Here is a 23,846-nt window from a genome sequence, read left to right on the forward strand (position 1 = left end):
GATAAAGTTTATAAAGTTTATAAACTGCCCTAAACAGTGTTATCCTTCTTCTCACTATGCATTTTAATTTCTCCACCTTTCTTAAGCACAATGACTAAATTGGGGCTTAGAATTCTAATGAGGGCCCAAGATCAATTGAAGCAGAAGGGTAATTTTCAAGTGTTTAAATGCTATGTTTTTAACAAATAGATCCCAGTGTTAATGTGGGATTGTTTTTTCCAGAATAGTACAACATTGATGATTCATATTCAATTTGTTGACAATCATGACATCCAGATCTAGATATATGCCCTAGGCTGTCTCAAAAAACTTCAGTTTAGGTGAGAAAGACATGAAGATAAGTCCTCAAGAGTCTGACCCTATCTCCTCTTTGTGAAGAAGGTGAGTGGTTGCAGATGTGTAAAGGTGTAGGTGAAAGATCAGTGTTGATTGACTGTTGAACAATGGCTGTATAAAAGGACAAGTATTTCTTTAAAAAGTAACTTTAATGTTTCTATCATCTTATTCTCCACACAGCTGCCAGAGTGATCCTTTTAAAATAAATCTGATTACCTCTCTCACCACACACTAAGGAATCTTTCATGAGCCATCTCTGCAAGGAACCTACTCTAAAACATTTAACATTCAAATCCACACTCATTGGCAAAATGTTTTCCAAACTGGTAAACCCTAAAACCAAATCTCCTTCAGTCAAAAAAAAAAAAAGAAAGAAATTTGGTTATTCCTTTGCTCTCAACCCTTGTGAGGTACTCTACCATATCTCCCCCCAAATCCAAAGTCCAACCGTGGCTTACAAGATGATGCATGATCTGGTTTCTGCCTGTTTCGCAACTTATTTCACTATGTTGCTGTGCTGAAGTCACACTTGTCTCCTTACTTCTTCCCCAACAGGCCAAGCAAGTCCCTATCTCAGGGCCACTGCAATTCCTCTTTCTCTTCTCCTAGTTTCCCTCTGGAAATCCACATGCTGCCTCCCTTAACGATTAGGTTTCTGGTTATGAACTCTTTCAATTAGGAGGCTTCCCTTGTCTACCTCATCTAAAAGACCAGGCCCACATCACTCTTATTCCTTTATTCTGATTTATCTTTTTTCCCATAAAACTTAACACATTACCGGGGAATTACCTCTTATTTAGTAGTATGTGTATTGCTTCATGTCAATCCCCCCCACTATGGTATGAGGCAGAGACTGTTTTGTTTGCTGCTGAGTCCTCAGCACCTAGAACAGGGTCTGCTCTTTAAATATTTGTTGACGAAATGACGAAATAGACTTTCGGGATACAGCAAATGTAAAACTACGCTATAATAGAGCTACCGACATGATGCATAGTAAAATGTCTGGAAGAGTATACCAAAACGTTAACTGTTTAATCAATACAGTGGGAGCTGGGGTGAATTTTCGCTTGTGTGAATTTTCTGATTATTTTTCAGAACGAATTTGTAGCCTTCATATATTAACAGATCAATCAAGAGGCCACACCAGCAGAAAATGCAAATGAATTTAAAGAGAAGTTGGGCAAAATTTATGAAAGACAGACTTCTAAATAGATGTAGGAGCCTCATGGGGACGATAACCACGGCTTCAGTGCCCTTCCCCACACTTCCCAGCCGTGTGTTCCCAAGTCACTCATAAGCCAGCCGAAATGTCTTCACCTGGAAAATGGGGACAATAATAGTGCCTACCTCATAGGTTGTTTTTGAAGATTCAATGACACCATGGATGTCACCTCCTTTGTAACAATGCCTGGCATGCAATAAATACTCGACAAATGGTAGCTATTACAGTAATTAGTAGTAGTAATAAGAGATGCTGGGACATACCTAGCCCTCAAGATTGACATCAGAGTGGACCACCACATCCTCTCATCATTGCGCCTCAGTCTGGGCCCCTGAAGCCCAAAGAGGGGATGGTTCTTCCCAAAGAAGAGAATTTCCACGTTCCAGAAGCGTCTGAATAAAACGTACCCTGTTTACCCTCACACCGTTCAGTCAGTCTGGTTAATCCACGAGCCCCACTACAAGACCCGCTCGGCCTCGGCTGCCTTCGCGGCCACAGGGGCGGGCAGGGGGGAGTGGGAATGTTAGAAACACAAAAGCAGGACGGTACCGGCCCGCTCCACCTCACCGCGCTCTGGAGCGGATCGAACGGCGGCGCCACGCACTGGCAAGCCTCTGGCGACCGGCAACGCGCCTCACGCCAAAGGGACTGCTGCCCGGACTCAAGTCAGGCAGGCTGCTCCATCCGCCCTACCCCCCGGGCCTCAGCCAGAGAACAGCGGCGGGCGCGCGGCAAGGCCCGGGCGCGGGCCGAAGGCCGAGGGCCGAGGGCCGAGGGGGCGGCAGTGCGGGGCCGCGAGGGCCGGGGAGGGGCGGCGGCGCGCTCGCGCCTGGGCCGCTCGAGAGCGAGCACGTACCCCCGGGCGCGCGCGCGGCTGGCGGCTCCTCGGCGCGGAGGCGGGGGACGCGGCGAGGTGAGGCACGAGGTGCTGTGGGGCGGGTGGGGACGGGGCGCGAGCCCCTCTAGCGGCCGAGGGGGTGATGTGGACGGCGAGGGGCGGTGGCGACAGGGGCGGGCTGCGGACCCCGGGCTCGGGGGAAAACGCGGCGCGCAGGCGGGCGAGCTGGCGGAGCTGGGCCAAGCCGCGTTTGGGGGAGGGCGGCGCGGGCTCGGCCTGACCCGTCCGTCCCGCCCCGCGGCGTGCCTAGCGCGCCCCGCCCCCTGGGCGGCCCTGCGCGGCCCCGCGCGGCCCCAGCCCCGGGATTCTTGTCTCTGCGGTGGCGCGCCTAATTACGCTGGGAACAGACGCCCTGGTGTCTTTGCTCCTGACCGACGTTACTTTTCGAGTTTTCAAGTCGGCCTTACACACTAGGTAGTTCACCTCCATTTTGGAGCTGAGGCCGAACTGAGACTCAGGTAAAATGACTTGCCCAAGATCATACAGCTTAAGGAACGAGGTGAGGAGCTCTGCTTTGTCTGCAAATCTCCAAACCCTACACCTGTCCCCTGCATCACAGCGAATGCCTGTCTTCCTCGTCCCAGTGGCTCTGAATTTGGCAGATTAATTTGGAGCTACCACCCATCCTTTCATGAACGTCAGTGTCAGAAATGTCTCTCGTGAGAAGAAAGGAGAGGAAGAAGAATCTGCTTATTGGAATATTGTGCTTATGATATGGAATGTTTATGCGTTTTTTACTTAACCATCTCTTTTTAAAAAATGATTTCTTTATTTATTTGAGAGAGAGTACGAGAGATAGCATGAGAGGGGAGAAGGTCAGAGGGAGAAGCAGACTCCTCATGGAGCTGAGAGCCCGACGTGGGAGTCGATCCCAGGGCGCTGGGATCATGACCTGAGCTGAAGGCAGTTGCTTAACCAACTTAACCCAGGCGCCCCTTAACCATCTCTTTTAACCTTTGTTGAAGTGTCGCTGCTGCTCACTACTTTTAAGACATGTGCAAGTAGCAGTCTTTCAGAACTTCACTTCTTCTTTAAAAAAGCAGCAGGCCTGAAGGTTGTGAAGAATTGGAGATATTCCACATACAGTAAGCGGTACCAGAGTAAATGAGGAAAGTTCAGCAAATTTTGGCTTTTTTTAAAATTACAGAGCGCATAATACCTTTTGCTAAACCCATTTTTCTTCAGAGACTAACTTTTCCTGGGACTAGAGCAGGGGGAGAACCATTCCTATCCCAGCCCACTTAAGAAAAGACAAGTTCATTGATAGCCATGTTATCTGAATGTCATATAGCCTTAAGGATGAATTATACCCCAAGCTCAGAGTACCTGGTGGAAGAAGTCACTCCAGGAGAACTAAAGATGAATTCACCTTTTGTGAAATTAACATTTGTCCATTACGTTTTCTTTATTGAGTTCTTTCTCTGTGTTTGGCACTTTGAAGCATACAGATGTGTATTGGATAGTAGTCCCTGCTTTCATTTACTCTAGATATGGGAAAAAATATGCATTCAGAAGTAATCCTCACAAAGTAGAATGGGATGCCAGAAAAGAGATAGCCAAGAAGCTGTGGGACCATAGAAGGAGAAATGTTTTCTTGACTTAGAGTGAAGTATGACTTCATTTCTGCCTTCAAGAAAATACTTTATACTGTTGTTTAAACATTAAGTATTTGTTCAAAGAGTAAGTGACCAAACGTTTGTCGTCATAGGGTTCCTTGGTTTCTAGTAATAGAAGGTCATTCGTATTAAAGTATTATTAGAAAGATAAAGAAATGGGAAAAAAATCCAAACAGTTGGGCCATCCTTGGGGATGAGGATCTCAATAGCCAGAGCTCATGGACCAAATTCTTTGATTAATGAATGACTGGGTTCCAATTGACTTCTGTCCTTGTATGTCTTACACAAGATTAAGATTTTTCTTTTATTGGGGCATCTCGGTGGCTCAGTGGGTTAAAGCCTCTGCCTTAGACTTGGGTCAAGATCCAGGGTCCTGGGATCCAGCCCCGCATCAGGCTCTCTGCTTACAGGGGAGCCTGCTTCCCCCCCACCACCCACCCACCCCGCCCCCTCTGCCTGCCTCTTTGCGATCTCTGTCAAATAAAGTCTTTAAAAAAAAAAGATTTTCTTTTTTAAAAATATTTATTTATTTGACAGAGACACAGCAGGAGAGAGAACATAAGCAGGGGGAGTGGGAGTGGGAGAGGGAAAAGCAGGTTTCCCGTTGAGCAGAGAGCCTGATACAAGGCTCAGTCCCAGGACCCTGGGATCATGACCTGAGTGGAAGCATATGCTTAATGACTGAGCCACCTAGGCGCTCCATGATTAAGATTTTCACAGGAGATCTGGCTACTTTAGCTATAAGGGTGAGGTATACAGTACCTACCAGAACCATATGAAATGTGGGTGAGTCAGTTTCTCAAGGGAAAGAGGGTTAAGGAGAGAAGTGATAATGCATAGAGAAAAACAATTGTTGCTTGTTAGAGGTATGTAGCCTTTATAGAGAGCCAGGTACCACTGTGTCTTATTTATATGGATTTTGATATTTAATCTTAATAAGGACTTAGATACTATTTTTCATCCCCACTTTACAGAGGGAGACACAAGGTTTATAAAGACAATAATAATTGGGGAGCCTAGCTGGCTCAGTCGGAAGAGCATGTAACTCTTGATCTCAGAGTCATGGGTTCGAACTCCACATTGGGTGTAGAGATTACTTAAAACAGGGGCACCTGGGGGGTTAGTTGATTTAAGTGTCTGACTCTTTTTTTTTTTTTTTTTAAGATTTTAATTATTTATTTATTTTTGACAGAGAGAGACACAGCGAAAGAGGGAACACAACAGGGAGGGTGGGAGAGGGATAAGCAGGCTTTCTGCCAAGCAGGGAGCCCAATGCAGGGCTTGATCCTGGGACTCTGGGATCATGACCTGAGTCGACGGCAGAAGTGTCTGACTCTTGATTTGGGCTCAGGTCATGATCTTGGGATCCTGGGATCCAGCCCTGTGTCGGACTCTGTGATCAGTGTGGAGTCTACTTGAGATTTTCTCTCTCCCTCTGCCCCTCCTGCTGCTCTCCCATACACTTTCTCTCTCTCTCTCTTTAAAATAAGTACATCTTAAAAAAAAAACCCATAAGACAAAATTTTTAAAAAGATAAAATAATTTGCTTAGCATTACAAAGCTAGGATGTGGTAGCTCTGAATATGTTGCATTGTCTTCTCTGCATCTTGTCCCTTTGATTTATTTTCTGATCTATATACCACTTTGGTTTGTTCACAGGGGTCATCAAACTTTGGTGTATGTGTTGGCCAGTTTTGACATTTTGAAGAAGCGCTGCATTGAGGAAGATCAAAGCAAGACTGTTTGCAAATTTTAGGGAATGGACCGTTTGGGTTCCTTTAGCAGTAAGTATAGTGGGAACAAGTCCCAGGTGAATATTAACAGCAAACTCAAGTGGAAGTTAATCAAAGAAGAAAAATAAGCACTTTGAAGTTAAAGCCCTGTGAATCTAATCCTAAAGGAATAAGAATATCAAATCAAAATAAAATTAACCAATACTTAATTGATTGCCCACTAAGCACATGACACAAACATATAATCCTAGGTCTTGTAAGAAAACTATGCTCAGGCATAATATGATTAACCTACAGTTTAATTTAAGAAAGCAGTTGGATTTCTCTTTAGAACCAATAACACATTTTAGATGTCTTGATAAAAAATTAAGTAAGTGGTAGAACAAAAGACATGCTTCTCTACTCTTTCCCTTTTAGGGGGAATTTGTGCTCTAAGAGTGAACCACAGTATTATAATAGTAATGCAGAAAATTATGCTGTGTATGTGAAATAAATTCAGGCAGCCATAGCTATGGAGAAAAAATACACTGCCTTTTTTTTGTTTCTGATGATAAGAGATTTGGCAGAAATAGAAATTCTATTGTTAGATGTTAGTAGTGTTCCAATGAGAAGAAACAGAAAGCCACTTTTTAGGGTATTTCCTTTTCACCAATTTCTTAAAGAACCTCATAGTTACTCTCTCATCACACATATCTATATAAAGTTAGGACAGAATGAAGTCTTCAAAACCTCTAGTTCAAATCTCTCATTTTACACATGGAGAAAACCGAAATGAATTTTCCTGATGCTAAAAATGTAAACTGAAACCACTCTCATTCCCTTTTTTAAAATACAAAAAAAAAAATTAACTTTTTATTTGGAAATAATTTCAAATTACAAGAAAGTTGGAAGAATAAGAATCATACAAAAAATCCCCATAAGCCCTTTATTAACTTCTTACTCCGTTTTTGTGTTTTGTTTCTCTGTAAATATATAGACTGTATATAATATGTATTTATATGTTCTTTTATGTGTAAGTAGATATGGATACCCCCCTTTTTTTTCTCCAGAATCTTTTTTTTTTTTTTTTTAAAGATTTTATTTATTTATTTGACAGAGAGGAATCACAAGCAGATGGAGAGGCAGGCAGAGAGAGAGAGAGGGAAGCAGGCTCTCTGCTGAGCAGAGAGCCCGATGCTGGACTCGATCCCAGGACTCTGAGATCATGACCTGAGCTGAAGGCAGCGGCTTAACCCACTGAGCCACCCAGGCGCCCCAGAATCTTTTTTAATGGTAAGGGACATATATCATGGTCCTTTACCCCTAAGCATTATAGTGTTTATTTCCTGAGAATAGGGATATTCTATTTCTTAACTTCAGTAGGGTTACCAACTAGTAAATTTAACATCAACATGAAATAGATTTATCCGATCTGCCATCTAGTTCATTCAGTTTTGTAAGTTGACTCAGCAATGTTCTTTATGGTGTTTTTTTCCTTCTAAGACAGGACACAGTCAGGAGTCAGGTCTTACCTTAAGCCTTAAGACATTAAGTCCGGGGGCGCCTGAATGGCTCAGTGGGTTAAAGCCTCTGTCTTCGGCTCAGGCCATGATCCCAGGGTCCTGGGGTCAAGCCCCGTAATCGGGCTCTCTGCTCAGCGGGAAGCCTGTTTCCTCCTCTCTCTCTGCCTGCCTCTCTGCCTACTTGTGATTTCTCTGTCGAATAAATAAATAAAATCTTTAAAAAAAAAAAAAAAAACCTTAAGTCTCCTTTTTTTTTTCTTTAAAGATTTTATTTATTTAAGAGAGAGAGCATGAGAGGGGAGAAGGTCAGAGGGAGAAGCAGACACCCTGCAGAGCTGGGAGCCTGATGCAGGACGACTTGAGTGGAAGGCAGCGGCTTTAAACCAACTGAGCCACCCAGGCGCCCTCTTTAGCCTCCTTTAAACTGAAACATTTCCACAGCCTTTGTCTTTAGTGATATTCACACTTTTGAAGAAGACAGGCTTTTCCTCTCTCCCCCTTTTTTAAATTGAAGTTTCTTTTTTTGTTGTTGTTTTATTGAGGTTTGTTTGGTCTTGTTCTACACCTCATTGGTGATAATCATCTTGAAGACCCAGTTATGGTGTCTCTTTGAGTTCTTCACTGTATAATTTGTATTTTTCCCTTGGGTATAAATTTTTAAAAAAAGTGTAAGGATACACTTTCAGGCCATTAAGTACCACATTCCTCATCAAAATTTCTCCCAGGATTTAATATCCATTATGATTTTCCCTTAATCCAGTCTTTAATGTCATGCAAAATGATGATTTTTTTCAAATCCAGCACTCTCCACATTTCCTGCTTAGCACTTACAGAATTATATATGTTATACAGCTATATGTATTACGTGTAATATATATAATACATATTATATAATTTCTTGATTATTTAATCAAGAGACCAGTCTCCCTTATTTCATTGATGTATTTATTGTAAGTGTGGACATGCGAATTCCTATTTTTTCAAGGGTTTATAATTCATTATCATACTTATTTTGGTTCTCAGATTGTCCCAGTTTGACCTCTGTAATCTCCTTTATTCTGGCTCCTACGTCCTTAATAACACCAATCACTTTTTTGAGCATCTCCTTACCTTTTGGCCGCATGTTCTGGGTACATCTCTTATCTTCCTTGCCCCAGCCCTGGAATCAGCCACTCCCCTGAGGAGCCTTGGTTCCTTTTTTTTTTAGATTTTTATTTATTTATTTGACACAGAGAGAGAGAGCACACAAATAGCGGATAGGGGGAGCTGCAGGCAGAGGGAGAGGGAGAAGCAGGCTCCCTGCTGAGTTAGGGAGTCTGATGCAGGGCTCAATCCTAGGACCCCGGGATCACCAAGCAAGCCAAAGTCAGACGCTTACCCGACTGAGGCATCCAGGCGCCCTGCCCTGGTTCATTTTAATGAGGACTGATATTAGAGACCAAGATCTGGTCATTGCTACTAGCATGTTTTGTATCTTGGCTCTTAGACCTACAGAGCTGTGAAATATCTGTGATACATGCTATGTACATATACACCAACATACATACATATTTACCCATACATACACTTGTAAGAAATCGTGAGTTCCCATTGATACCTCCAGTTCATCTTCATAAGCTTTTTTCTTGTTTTGCTCCATTCCTTATTTGTGTGTCTTTTCCTTGGTGAGAACCTTGACACCCAACATCAGCACAGTCTTCTAATACATCCAGAATTGTGTCAGAGTTGCTTTTCACATACCACTACATGAAACAGACCTCCTTCAGCAAGTTCAGGATTTGTTAGCATCATTGAAGACTGAAGTTATATTGTTAAATGTCCATAAGCTGTTTAGACTTTTTTTTCCTTTTTAGTGTGATTATAGTATTCTTTTGAAATACTATTAAGTTCATCTGTTCATACTGCTTTCAGTTTTTCCTTTCTATATTTACTAATTCAATTTTTTAAATTCAAGGAACATAACTACACTTCCAAAAGCCAAAACTGTAGAAAAAGATGTATTTGGAGAATTGTTACTCCTTCCTATGTCTCTTTCACTCCATTCCATTCCCTTTCCCCCAAACCCTTGTAGGTAGCCAACTTCATTGTTCTCTAGTTTAACTGTCCTATATTTCTTTTTGCAAAGATAATCGGACACACCTATGTTTGGGGGTTTTCCCCCCATTTTGTACAGGATGAGGTGAGCGCATAGCGCATGCTATGTGCGCTTTTTTTGAAAAAAAAATTTTTTTTCACTTAATAGAATCTTCTGGAAATACTGTTTTAGTTTGTAAAGGTTGTACTCATTCCTTTTTTTTTTTTTTTAATAGTTGCATAGTACTCCATTGTGGGGGTACTCCATAGTTTGTTCAACTACTCTCCAGGGCTTGGATATATTTAGGTAGTCTTTTTTAATGCCAGGTAATGTTCTAATGCATTCCCATCAGCAGTATATGAGAATGCCTCTTTCTCTACATTCTTACTTAAGAAAGTATTATTAAGACTTGGAGTTTTTGCCAGTCTGATGGGTGAGAAGTTATATTTCTGTGTAACTGCCTCTTATGAGTGAAGTTGAGTGTCTTTTCATATGTTTAAGGGCCATTTTTTTGTCTTTCTCTTTTTTTCTAATTATCTCTTCATTTCTTTTGCAATAGGATTTTTGTTCTTTTTTTTCTCCCCTCAGTTTTTAAGTTTTTATCATTGTATATTGGGAACTTTAGCCCTTTATCTGTAATATGCTTTCAAATATTTTTTTATAGCTTATTTGCCCTTTTATCTTGCATATGGTGTTTTTTTGCCAAGGAAGTTTTTTGTTTGTGTTGTGTTATTAATTTTTCATTGCCTTTAGATTTTGAATGATGATTTTTTTTTTTTAAATTTTTTTTTTTTTTTAAAGATTTTATTTATTTATTTGACAGACAGAGATCACAAGTAGGCAGAGAGGCAGGCAGAGAGAGAGGAGGAAGCAGGCTCCCTGCTGAGCAGAGAGCCCGATGTGGGACTCGATCCCAGGACCCTGAGATCATGACCTGAGCCGAAGGCAGCGGCTTAACCCACCGAGCCACCCAGGCACCCTGAATGATGATTTTTTAAAAAACCTTTCCTTACTCTAGAATATCTTTGTGAAGGATAGTTTGGCTGTTTGGCTGTGTGTATCAATAGGTATGTTCAACAGTTCTAGTTCTAGAAAAATACATATTCCAAGGAACACAACAGCATTTTTCATAATAGTGAAAAATCAGAAACAACATAAATGCCCACCAGTAGAAAACAGATTTGATTAGTTGTTCTCAACCATACGAGACCCCATGTTTTCCTTTTATAATATTTTTAGAGCCCATTTACTCTTTGGAAACAAAATGCCTAGATAATATAACACATCTATACCCATGATGTGAAAGAAACAAATAATAATGCCCTAACTATAATACAAAGGATAAACAAAAGAGAATAATGAACTAATGTACTTTATTATAAAGTAATATGTATCTCAATATGTTTAGACACGATTTCAGTAGAAGACATAATGACTTAAGTAGTCAGATGCTTGCACCCATATGTTGAATCACTGTGAATCTTACTACAAAAGCACAGTGATTCATGTGTGTTGTATTGGTGACTCAGAAATCCCACAAGCTTGAATAACTCTTGGTAAAGTTCTGAACAAAACAAGATATAATCTCCTGTAGAAGTAGATGCAGTTGCCTTCCTGGAAAATTCAATATATATTAAAACTGTCAAAAACATTTTGTTTTATAGGTAACATGGAATTGGGTTCTCGGTTATGTAATTATGAACGGGTTTCTCACCAACTTTGAATGTCTGGTAGGATATTTGAAAGTTGTACAGGACATGGGTCACTTCTTTGTTATGTAGGAATGTCTTTTTTTTTTTTTTTAAGATTTTATTTATTTATTTGACAGAGATCACAAGTAGGCAGAGAGGCAGGCAGAGAAAGAGGGGGAAGCAGGCTCCCCACTGAGCAGAGAGCCCCACACTGGGCTGGATCCCAGGACTCTGGGATCATGACCCAGGCCTAAGCTTAGCAGAGACTTTAACCCACTGAACCACCCAGGCTCCCCATTGTGTAGGAATGTCTTGAGCCATGTAGGGCATCTAGCAACCCTGGTCTTCACCTGCTAAATGCCAGTAGTACTCTCTAGTCCTTGTGGCAACAAAAAAAGCATTTCCTTAGATTTCCAAAATGCCTTCTTAGGGAACAACTGTTAGGTTAGCTGATGGGTACAATGGAATATTATTCATACATTAAAAGGAACAAGGAAGATGTACATGTAAGGTCATGAAGGATATTGACAGTATATCATCAAGTGAAAAAGCCTACAAAACATTGTGTATAGTATCACTTTTATTAAAATATGTACATACATATCCATTGAAGAAAAGCTGGAACTCAAAACATTAATAAGGATGACTTTATGCTTTTGTTGTCTAAAATTCTTAAAACTATAAATTGGGTTACTTTTACAAAATAATTACTTCTTGATGTAAGGGTTTAAAAGCTCTTTGCTTTGGTCAGTGATGGATATTTTTCTTGAGGAAAGAAAAACAGCTTATATCATTAAAAGGATGTAAGGAAGAAGGTAATTTGGTAAAAATTGTCATCGGGCATTTAATTTAAAACAACTTTGTTCTTCCATGTCAAAATTTAAAATGGGAGAAGCGGGGTAGTTGCTGTTCTATATACTTATTTTGAAGCTATTGCCAGGATTATGTTTCTTTCCCCTGTTGTCTTCCTCCAGGTCTTCATTTAGAAACAAATGAAAAGAAATTTTTAAAAAAGGAAACAACTGAAAAGAACAATAATCATCACTTGAAGGAGGGAAAGGTGCCCTGAAGAGTGTTTCTTGGGCTTTAGGAAGGAAAGTGCTATTACAGAATGTGAGAAATCCTGCCTCAGGCCAAGCAGATTAAATTCTTTAATCTACCTTCAAAGCCTGTGTTTTCTTAGACTCCTGCTGTTCAGGAGCCTAACTCCTCCTGAGCAACTTCTCTAGGTTGCCTTGGCTCTAGAGAGGCACACAGTATCTGTTTTTTGTTTTGTTTTGTTTTTTAATCACTTTAGACAATTTAGATTTTACTTCTTGCCTTAATATTTTAGAGACAATACAGTAACAATCATTGAAACTATAGGAAGGTGAGCTAAACTCTCTACTTACCATGAGAGAAAGGGAGCTTTCCTGGGTTTAAGTCTCAACTCAGATATGTAGTAGGATATTGCAAACAGATACTTAAAAGAGTTTTTCACCCCAACTTTTTATTATGAAAATTTGCAAACTTACAGAAAAGTCGAAAGAACGGTACAGTTGGCCACTACCTACATTCAACAATCATTAACATTTGTCACATTTGCTTTATCTAAAAATATATGTGTGTGTTGTGTAAGTATGTGACATTTTCTCTCCTGGAAAAATAACTAGGAGGGAAAGCTTATGTTTGTAAATTTCTCTGCAGGGGTCCTATCTACTTAAATGCCATTTATAGTAGTAGATCCTACTACAGGAAGGAACAAAGCTGCCTTGAAAGAAAAATGTAGTTTTTGTTTTTTCTTATTTAGAATGAGCTCATCTTGTCTCCAAGACAAGCTGAGTCTCCTGCAGAGCTCACCACCTATGTAGTTATTTGCAGGTTTTCACCTTCTTACCCTTTGGTAATCATAACATGTTTTTCTTTCTGTTCTAGATGATCCCTCTGATAAGCCACCTTGCCGAGGCTGCTCCTCCTACCTCATGGAGCCTTATATCAAGTGTGCTGAATGTGGGCCGCCTCCTTTTTTCCTGTGCTTACAGGTAACTTTTCCATTACACAGTTCACCAGTGAAAAGTTGGGGAACAGAGCAGTTGGATGACATAGACTGTTGAATATTCTACATCTCTATATCAGCTTAATGCTCAACATTGCTTTTGTCAGATTTAAAGTATTGAGACTAAAGGGACTGCTGGTTGGCTCAGTTGGTTGGGTGTCTGCCTTTGGTTTGGGTCATGATCTCAGAATCCTGGGATTGAGCCCTACATAAGGCTCCCTGCCCAGCGAGCAGCCTGCTTCTCCCTCTCCCACTCTCCCTGCTTGTGCTCTCTCACTCTCTGTCAAATAAATAAATAAAAACCTTTTAAAAAAATAAAAATAAAGTATTGGGACTCTGGGAAACAGAATTGGAGGATTATTCCTTTTGGTAGCACCAATGACACTGTTACTGAAGAGTGATCTTTGGGCAGGTGACAAGGGAACAAGTCATTCTGTGGATGATGATAGTAATAATACTAATGACAAGTGCTAACTTTGTTGTCGAACACTCTTTTGAGTAATTTGTGTAAATTAACCTTTAGTTCATCATTATAACCCTATGAAGTAGGTATGATTAGCATCCCCATTTTATAGAGAAAACTCAGACAAAGAGAGTTTGCTGAAGGTCACAGAGCAAATACCATATTTTATTGGATCCAAGATGCTATTGATTGTAAGAAGCATCCCAGTTTTAAAAATGACAAGGGGCTGATGGAAATTTTAATACCCTTTTTATTATAAGATGAAGCCTCATTTTAGAGTTTATAAAATATGGAAAAATACACATTTTAGATTTGCCTAAATATTTTAAGTTTGGAACCAGGTTTCAAATTTACTCTTAGTCTGATTCCAGGGCTTATGCTCTTTTTTTTTTTTTAAAGATTTTATTTATTTGACAGACAGAGATCACAAGTAGGGCAGAGAAGCAGGCAGAGAGAGAGGAGGAAGCAGGCTCCCCATCGAGCAGAGAGCCCACTGTGGGGCTCTATCCCAGGACCCTGGCATCACGACCTGAGCCGAAGGCAGAGGCTTTAACCCACTGAGCCACCCAGGCGCCCCAGGGCTTATGCTCTTATCCAAAGAGGAGATGTCCTAGGAAAAAGTCAGTTTTTCAGATTATTTTTTCCTCTGTGAGGGCCACTGAAGAGCTGTGATCAGGTATGTTAACCATCCGGTTGTGGCTGCAGATAAGATTAAATGAATTCTTTTTTTTTTTTTTTTTTTTAATTTTATTTATTTATTTGACAGACAGAGATCACAAGTAGGCAGAGAGGCAGGCAGAGAGAGAGAGAGGGAAGCAGGCTCCCTGCTGAGCAGAGAGCCCGATGCGGGACTCGATCCCAGGACCCTGAGATCATGACCTGAGCCGAAGGCAGCGGCTTAACCCACTGAGCCACCCAGGCGCCCCAATTAAATGAATTCTTAAAAACTCATCCTAAGAGTAGAGTACCTCCAAACCATCTTTCATCCTATAAGAAAGCGTTTCAGAAAGAAGCTTTTTGGTAACCTACTTTTCCTTTCTTTTGCAGTGTTTCACTCGAGGATTTGAGTACAAGAAACATCAAAGTGATCATACTTACGAGATCATGGTAATGGTGAAGTTGCAGGGAATTTCCGTTCATTTGTCAAGTATTGTACTGGGAATATCTTTTTCTTTCATCTTCAAGTATCTCTTTCCCTTTTCTTTCTTCCTCTTCTGAATTAGGTAATCTTTTCCTAGTAAGTGTTTTAGGGTTTTATGGACCTACTAAGTCATTAAGTCCAAAAATAATTTTATATACTCAGATTTTTAATTCAAACTTGGAAGGAATTTGAAAGTACTTATTGAGGGGCACCTGGCTGGTTCAGTCAGTAGAGTATGTGACTCTAGACTTCGGGGTTGTGAGTTCAGTCCCCATGTTGGGGGTAGAGTTCCCTTTAAAAAAATTTGAAGGTTAAAAAAAAAAGGACTTGTTGATATTTACTGATATAACAATAAGCGGTACACTGCATTTTAGGTTCACTGATAAACATACAGTAAATGTGTTGTTGCTGTTGCTGTTTTGGCTAATGATATTATTATGTGGTTCATGTGGGCAGTGGTGAAGTTTACATCCTGCCTTGGGGAAATTAGTTACCCTCTGAGGGTGAAGTTGTAAAATGACATTGAGTGAATGATATGACAGACTGGCTTATAGGCCAGAATAAGACTTGACTGGAACCTGATTGATTGCTGCTGCCTCTAAAGAAGGAATGAGAGGCAGGTGTTGGTAGTATCCCTTCCAAGCTCTAGTCAGAGGAATGGGCACTTTATTTATTTATTTAAAGATTTTATTTATTTATTTGAGAGAGTGAGAGAGACCAGGAACAGAGGGCAGGGGAGAGGCGGGTAGGGAAAGGGAGAAGCAAGATCCCCATGGAGCAGGGATCCCACTATGGGACTCCTAGGACCCTGAGACCATGACCTGAACTAAAGGCAGATGCTTAACTGACTGAACCACCCAGACATCCCGAATAGGCACTTTAATAAGCCAAAATGAGTATCTGGTCTGCTTGGCAGGTGTATATATCTTCTTAGAGATAGTTTTGTCGGTTACAGAAAATAACAAGGCACCAAGTCATTTTCTTACATTTGGCCTTCCATTCAGTTTGTTTTTTGTTTTTTGTTTTTTTCAGGAAAAAATACTGGCTGGGCATTTTAACAGTAATAATTTCACATTGTGAATTAATCCACTTATACTTGTGTTAGTTTTCTTTGCTCCCACAACAAATTATCAAAAATTAAGTGGTGTAAGATTACACAGATTTATCGTCTCACAATTCTGTAGGTCAGAAGACCATTAGGCTTACCTGCTTTGCTGCAGTTCCTATAATGTCAAAAATGAAGGTGTTGCCTGCCTGGGCATTTATCTAGAGGTCCCGGGAGAGAGTCTTGATTCTAGTCTGCTTCTGTTCTCATTCAGGTTGTTGACAGAATTCCCTACCTTGAGGTTATAGGACTGATGCCACTCTTCCTTTATTGGCTGATGGCCAGGGCTTGCTCTCAACCTCTAGAGACCTCCTTTCTTCATCCTCAAAGCTAGCAGGGATCAGGAGTTCTTGAGGGTGATTGAAGAAAAATGCCTGGAGTCTTTCTGATCTCTCTTACTTCCTTTGTGCTGAATCTCCTGCCTCCATTCCTCTTATTTACTTTTTCAAAGACTATTCATTGATTTGATGGAGCACAAGCAGGGGAGCAGCGGGCAGAGTGAGAGGGAGAATCAGGCTCCCTGCTGAGGCTTGATCCCAGGACCTTGAGACCACAACCTGAGCCAAAGGCAAACACTTAACTGACTGAGCTATCCAAGTGCCCCCCTTCTTCTTTAAAGGAAATTTTATTGGAGTGCCTGGGTGGCTCAGTTGGTTAAGTGTCTGCTTGTGGCTCGGGTCATGATCCCAGGGTCCTGGGATCAAGCCCTACATCAGGCTGTCTGCTCAGTGGGGAGCCTGCTTCTTTCCCTCTGCGTACCACTCTGCTTACTTGTGCTCTCTCTCTCTGTGTCAAATAAATAAAATATCTTTTAAAAAATAAAGGAAATTTTATATAAGTAATCTCTACACCCAGCATGGGGCTTAAACTCATGACTCTGAGATCAAGAGTCACATGTTCTTCTGACTAAGCCAAACAAATTCTCCTCTCTTACCTCCCTTTTCTACTTTTAAAGCCTTGTGTAATTTCATTGGACCCACCCAAATTAATCTAGGCAGCTATCCCTATTTTAAGATCAGCTAATTAGTGCCTTAATCCCATCAGCAGCCTCCCCTCATAGTAATATCTAGTTACTATTTGATTGAATAATCAGGGGACAGGAATCTTGGGGGTAAAGGGGTGCATCTTTGAAATTCTGCCTACCACAGTGCCGTAATATATCTACTTCAGTTTGTTAGAAGTTTAGAAAGGGTGAATTAGCATCTCTGAGTCTGATTATTTGTGGGGTCCTGTTTAAGATGAGTTTCTGGGCCTATAATGCTGAGAGTCAGATCCTGGTCCATAATTAAAGAAAATGCTCCTTAGAGTTCTTGGCAACCAATGACTAGCCGTCCCCTCCTTCTCTCTAAACACCTTCAGTCTTGTAGTTTCTCCACTAATTATAAGATTTGGAATAAGATCTTTTTATATTAGACTTTGTTTTAGAGAGCAATTACAGGTTTGCAGCAGAATTGAGTAGAAAGTCAAATTTCCCACATATCTCCTGCTCCAACACCTGTATAGTCTCTCCCATTAACATCCCTCATGAGAGTGGTACCTTTGTTTTAACTAATAACCTACATTGACACCTCATTATTATCCAGAGTCCCCATTTACATCAGAATTTACTCTTGGTGTTGTATATTCTGTAGTTTATACAAATATATAATGTCATGTATCCACCCTTACAGTATCCTACAGAATAGTTTCATGGCCCTAAAAATCCTCTGTGCCTTGCCTGTTCATCCATCCTGCCGCCCCCCGCCCCCGGCAACCATTGATCTTTTTACAGTTTCTACTTTTGGTTTTCCCAGAATGTCATATAATTGGAATCATGCAGTATGTAGTCTTTTCACATTGGCTTCTTTCACTTGGTAATATTTATTAAAGCTCCCTCCATGTCTTTTCATGACTTGATTGATCATTTCTTTTTAGCACTAATTAATATTCCATTATTTGGACATATCACAGTTTATATTTATCCATCCACCTACTAAAAGACATGTTGATTGGCTCCCAAGTTTTGGGAATTAAGAGTAAAGCTCTTACAAGCATCCATGTGCAGGTTTTTCTGTGGACATAAGTTTTCAGCTCCTTTGGGTAAAAACTAAGGAGTCCAATTGCTGATCACATGGTAAGGTTGTTTAGTTCTGCAAGAAACAGCCACACTTGTCTTCCAAAGTGGCTGTACCACTTTGCATTCCCACCGGCAACAAATGAGAGTTCTTGTTGCTCCACATCTTCACAGCATTGAGATCAGTGTTCTGCATTTTGGCCATTCTCTAATAGGCATGTAGTGGTATCTCTTCATTTTGATTGACATTTCTCTGTTAGGATGTGAAATATCTTTTCATATTAATATTTTTTTTTCTTTTGTCAATTGCAAAATGAATGAAGGGTTGGGGAAATGTGGTCAAATTATGTATGACTTTGAGTTCATTTCACCAATATATCAGATCTTCAGAAAACTGAAGATTCTTCCCAAATTCACACAAAAATGCCTAGAACCAGAACACAGATTTTTTTCCTTTGAATTGTTTTCACAATTCCTTAGGTTAATTCCGTATAGGCTGGGTAGGTTGATGGTTAGCCACTATAGGAAAACTGTGCTCTCTCTAGCTGTTCTGGGCACCGTGTCTTCCGCATAATCCTGAAGGCACTTAGTTTCACTCCAAGGCCAATTAAGTCTTCGGATTACATCATCTTTTTCTCACATATTCAACACACATATGAGCACATTTTCAGAATTCTGTCTTTTGGGGAGTTTTTGGAGGTTACTAATACTCTCTTTTTTAGGGAAAGAAGAATCCTTCCTTCTGTAGGAATGATGACCAAATTTTGGCTTTTTACACATGAAGCCACTAGAAACTTCATTTTTCTTTTTCTTTCTTTCTTTGCATATGAAGCCACAGAAAACTTTAAATGGTTTTTTGTACTTTTGTCATCTCACAGTGCTGTATTTTTGGAAGTTACTCATGCTGTGGTGGGTGGTGCATTAATCAAGAATTCTTGAGTTCTGTGCCTTTTTTTATCTTATAATTCTTAGAACCTTGAACAAGTCAAGGCACCTCTTTCTGCCACACCCTTTATACCAGTGATTTTAAACTTTAGTGCCTAAGAATCACCTGGTAGCTTCTTAAAATTATAGATTCCTAGTCCTTATTCTTAGAGATTCTGGTTAGTAAGGCTGAGATTGGGTCCAGGAATTGAACAACACTGATTAAACTTTAAGAAAAACTCCCTTATGCCCTTTTTTTTTTTTTTTTTTTTTGGTGTAGAAAGTCTTTCTTTCTTTTTTTTTTTTTTTTTTTAAGATTTTATTTATTTGTTTGACAGACAGAGATCACAAGTTGGCAGAGAGGCAGGCAAAGAGTAGGAAGCAGGCCCCCGGCTGAGCAGAGAGCCTGACATGACACGAGGCTCCATCCCAGGACCCTGGGATCATGACCTGAGCCAAAGGCAGAGGCTTTAACCCACTGAGCCACCCAGGTGCCCTTGTAGAAGGTCTTTCTTATTTATCTCACAGTAAAGTTGGTGAGGACTAATTAATTTCCCAAAGTACAGTTTTAGAGATAACATAGGCTTTTTAACTATGAGTTTTATATTATTTGTATTTATGCTATTTACCAGATTATTATGAATATAGACTTAGACAGAATATATGACATAGACTTCTCTTTTGGATCTCATCATACCTCATGTGCTGGTCATATTCATAGTATGTAGTCATACATACTGTGTATATGTTGCTTATTAAAATGTGTTGCTTATTAGCTTATTAGTATAATTTCACAAATCATGGACATTTTTTTTCTTTTATCATCAACCAGAGGTATAACAATTGCTAAATGACTATGTAATCTGAAGGTCTCTCCTGTTCCCTTTTTAAAACAACTTGTAGAAAATTTCAAAAAACCAAAATTTTATGTATACACTAAAATAGAATATGTTTTAGTTATCTGTTGCTACCTAATAGCTACTTCAAAACATTGTGGCTTAAAATACCAACTATTTTATTGTCTCCCATAGTTCTGCGGGTCAGAATTCCGATTGGGCACAGCGAGGGTGGCTTTCACGTCCACATGATGTGCGGAGAGGCTAGAAGTCCACTGAACCTTTTTCATACTTCTGGTACCTCAGAACAGCTTGAATTGGTTGGGAGACAGCTGGAGTTTTTCTTTTAAAAGATGTTATTTATTTGATAGCCTACAAGCTGGGGGCAGAGGGAGAGAGCATCTGACGCAGACTCCACGCTCAGAGTACAAAGCCCAGTGTGGGGCTTGATCTCACAACCCTGATACGGTGACCTGAGCCTAAACCAAGAGTTGGCCACTTAACCAACTGAGCCATCCAGGCACCCCCAGTGGGAATATTTTAACTGTCCTTAGCACTCCTCCCTCTCCCTAAGGCTATTCCACATAGTCTCTCTGGCAAGGAGGTTAGGTTTCTGATATGGTCATTCAGGTCTCCCCAAACCACAAAAATGGAAGCTGCCAGGCCTTAAGCAAGTCACAGGTCCAGCCCGTATCAAATGGAACAAGATTGCACCAGGATGATTCTGAAAGTTAATGGGGAGCTACCATTGTAATCCAACTACTACATATAATACAGTGTAATAAAGTCCCATATACTTGTTACTAGCTCTTAAAATTATGAACTCATAGCCTATCTTGTTTCATCTAAACCTCCACTTCTCCAGATTATTTTGAAGCAAATCCCCCAGACATTTTATTTTTTTCTATAAATGTTTTACTAGATCTCTCAAAAATTTAATTCAAGTCACTTTTTTCATTATTCCCCAGTCGTGTCATAAGAGCTTTTTAAAAATATCTCTGCTCTCTTCTCTACCCCTGAAAATAATTACTGTTCTGATTTTTATCACCATAGATCTGTTTTGCATATTCTAGAACTGCATATAAATGGATTTATACTGTATGTACTCTTATTTCTGGTGTCTTTCAGCATACTTTTGAGATTCATGTTGTGTATAGTAGTTGATTCCTTTTTGTTACTGAATAATATTCTGTGGTATGAATATGATAAGTGTTCATTCTGTTGATTGGACACCTGGGTTTTTCTTTGTTTTTATGCTATTATGAATAAAGCTGTTGTGAACTTTCCTGTATAAGGCTTTCTGTGGATATACGTTTTTTGTCCTTGGATAAATACTTAAGAGTAGAATTGCTTGGTCATAGAATAAGTGATTACTCATAATTAACTTTTAAGGAAGTGTCACAGAGTTTCCTAAGTGGTCGTAGTATTTTACACCGCTGCCAGCAATGAACGAGAGTTCTGATTGTTCCCTGTGCTTGCAAACTTTTGATATTGTTGATTTCTTCATTTTAGCTATTATGGGTTTCATGAGTGTGTAGTGGTATCATAATTTTTTTTAACTTTTACAATTTAATTGGGATATAAATAAGGTCCATACATTCCAATTGGTTGCTTCTTACATGTTTTCTGTTCTGTGGGTGTTTCTCTCTACCTATCCCCCTTCCCTCACTCTTTCTCTTGTTTCTTATAGTTTATTTGATTTTTAAAAAAAACATAAGTTCTCGGGGCGCCTGGGTGGCTCAGTGGGTTAAGCCGCTGCCTTCGGCTCAGGTCATGATCTCAGGGTCCTGGGATCGAGTCCCGCATCGGGCTCTCTGCTCAGCGGGGAGCCTGCTTCTCTCTCTCTCTCTCTCTCTCTGCCTGCCTCTCCATCTACTTGTGATTTCTCTCTGTCAAATAAATAAATAAATAAATCTTAAAAAAAAAAAAAAAAAAAAAAAAACATAAGTTCTCTGTCTTACAGATATTAGTACAGTGTGAATTTTGCTGTTAACATGTTCTTTGGTCTTCTCTGTTTCCTATAAGTTGGTAGTTAAATATAACAGCTATCTCAGATTCATTTATGATCATGGTATAGATCTGTTCATCAGGGATTGCAAAATAGTTATTTTCTAACCTTAGCACTAGCACTCCTTTTTTTAAAGAGAGTACATGCACAATAGGGAGGTAGGGAGGGAAGAGGGGTGGAGAGAGAGGGAGAGAGAAAATCTTAAGCAGACTCCATGCTCAGTGCAGAGCTCGACACAGGGCTCTATCCCATGACCCTGAAGTTGTGAGTCAAATCAAGAGTCAGTTGCTTAAGCGACTGAGCCACCCAAGGGCCCCCCAGAACTCTTTATGAATTAAAATAATTCTATAAAAAGAAATGTCTCATCTCTGTGGTCACCCTGAGGTAAAGTTTGTACAGGAAAGCCAGGATAAATACCTGATTATTTCCCTTTATTTACTAATTTTGAAAATTTGAGTTGGTTCCCTGTTTTTATGTGTTTCAGTTCTTTGCAATTATTATCCTTGTTAATGCTCAAAATGTTCCATCTTTGGTTAGTGGGAGCCTCTACAAATTGGCCTCTGCATCCTTTTGACATACCTGTACAGGCTTTGAGAGCCTCTTTGCTTTCCATTATGACAAAATGTTCTAGTCTCATCTGTTATATTTTCTGACTTGAACCTAGAATCAGGTCTTTTTTTTTTTTTTTTTTTTTTTTTTTTAAATTTTTATTTGACAGACAGAGATCACAAGATCACAAGTAGACAGAGAGGCAGGCAGAGAGAGAGGAGGAAGCAGGTTCCCCGCTACTTTTGAATACACCTTTGAATTAAAAACTGCCAAAAAAAAAAAAAAATTACACTGTTTTCTGGAGTGTTGGTATAGTTATTCTGAGGTCATTGTATGCAGATGTCTTATGGGATAAAGCAAATAAGCAATCTTGCTGGTGTCATTGGGCAGTGGGATTTCTGGCCTGGAGTTTAGAAAGATACAGATATAACATCTATGATTACGTAAAAACTGGATAGTCTTATATTTGAATTGAAAGTTTTAGTAGGAACTTACAATGTATTTTGTCTCAAAAGAATAATTTCCTAACACTGTTCGATGAAAAAGACTAGAAATAACGACCAACCCAGTAGCAATGAACACTTCTAACGCCCAGTACGCAGTCACTAAACACTATCTCCCGCTAAAGGAAACAGGGTTCTTTGAAGAAAAATCTGATTTGGGGCACCTGGGTGGCTCAGTGGGTTAAAACCTCTGCCTTTGGCTCAGGTCATGATCCCAGGATCCTGGGATCGAGCCCCACATCAGGCTCTCCTCAGTGGGGAGCCTGCTTCTCCTTCTCCTTCTGCCCCTCATTCCCACTCAAGCTTTCTCTTTTGCTGTACTCTCTTTCTCAAATAAAAAAAATCTTAAAAAAAAAAAAGTGAGAATGACAGTCATTTGAATTAGCACTGCATTTCAGGTTGCTGGGTTCCATTTCGACATCTGTTCTTAGGCAAAACTTTTTCCTCCTTAGACCTCAGATTTTCCTGTTCTTGACCCCAGCTGGACTGCTCAAGAAGAAATGGCCCTTTTAGAAGCTGTGATGGACTGTGGCTTTGGAAATTGGTAAGAGCTTGGTGTTAAGGTTTGTCATGCCCTAGGGGGCTTAGAGAAGAAGGTGCTGTTGAAGGGTAAAGGGAAGAGCTTCAGAAAGAGGAGTTTTGGTTGGGGGGGTACATATGTTACTTCTCTGTTGACCCATGACTTAGAGATTTGTTCTCTTCCATTCTGCATATTATTTTCCATGGCCGAAATGCCTCACAGAGATACGGTATGTTTCATTGTCCATGACTGGGCAGTTCTAAAAGGCCACCTTGGACGGATCAACACAGGGAAGGTTGGTTATATCTTTCTGAATACTGGGGAAGTTTAGAGTTAAATAGTCATTGCTCCTTTCTGAGTTTAGGAATTTTTCTTGACTGTGGATACCCTCACCATTTAAGTGAGTCAGACTTTAGGTAGATGGCCATGGCTTACTTGAGACTTGAGTTTGGGAGACCTATTCTTCTCATTCCCTGTTTTTAGCTTGTAGATAAATCCAAGCCTGGCAGAACTGAACAGCACTCATTGCTGTTGCCCTAGGAGGAAGTGCCGCTTAATAATAATGTTACCACTTTCACTTATACTTTTTTGGGAATACTTTCACACTGATGATTTCATTTTGTGAAATAGATAGTAA

At 40.1% G+C, this 23,846-nt stretch overlaps 2 protein-coding genes across 7 annotated transcripts in view; one reads left to right on the plus strand and one right to left on the minus strand.

The window, feature by feature from the left end:
• Nucleotides 1-2,338, minus strand: part of ACACA (acetyl-CoA carboxylase alpha) — a 285,737-nt gene extending 283,399 nt beyond the window's left edge. For all 4 annotated transcript variants that reach the window (XM_059149711.1, XM_059149709.1, XM_059149710.1 and 1 more), the window contains exon 1: nucleotides 1,822-2,338. Coding sequence is in view for 3 of the 4 variants with exons in the window: in XM_059149709.1 (XP_059005692.1) it covers nucleotides 1,822-1,859 (38 nt within the window). In the remaining variant the exon portion in view is untranslated. The remainder of the gene's footprint in view (nucleotides 1-1,821) is intronic.
• A 54-nt stretch (nucleotides 2,339-2,392) lies between these two features.
• Nucleotides 2,393-23,846, plus strand: part of TADA2A (transcriptional adaptor 2A) — a 51,235-nt gene continuing 29,781 nt past the window's right edge. The window contains exons 1-5 of one of the 3 annotated variants that reach the window (XM_059149736.1): nucleotides 2,393-2,471; nucleotides 5,732-5,856; nucleotides 12,987-13,093; nucleotides 14,618-14,677; nucleotides 23,142-23,233. In XM_059149736.1, the coding sequence (XP_059005719.1) occupies nucleotides 5,832-5,856; nucleotides 12,987-13,093; nucleotides 14,618-14,677; nucleotides 23,142-23,233 (284 nt within the window). In that variant the 5' untranslated portion in view covers nucleotides 2,393-2,471; nucleotides 5,732-5,831. Of the gene's footprint in view, nucleotides 2,472-2,762; nucleotides 2,956-5,731; nucleotides 5,857-12,986; nucleotides 13,094-14,617; nucleotides 14,678-23,141; nucleotides 23,234-23,846 lie in introns of those variants that run through there. The other 2 variants (XM_059149734.1, XM_059149735.1) reach the window with 2 other exon arrangements.

The sequence above is a fragment of the Mustela lutreola genome, chromosome 15 (assembly GCF_030435805.1).
Source record: "Mustela lutreola isolate mMusLut2 chromosome 15, mMusLut2.pri, whole genome shotgun sequence".
NCBI lineage: Eukaryota > Metazoa > Chordata > Mammalia > Carnivora > Mustelidae > Mustela > Mustela lutreola.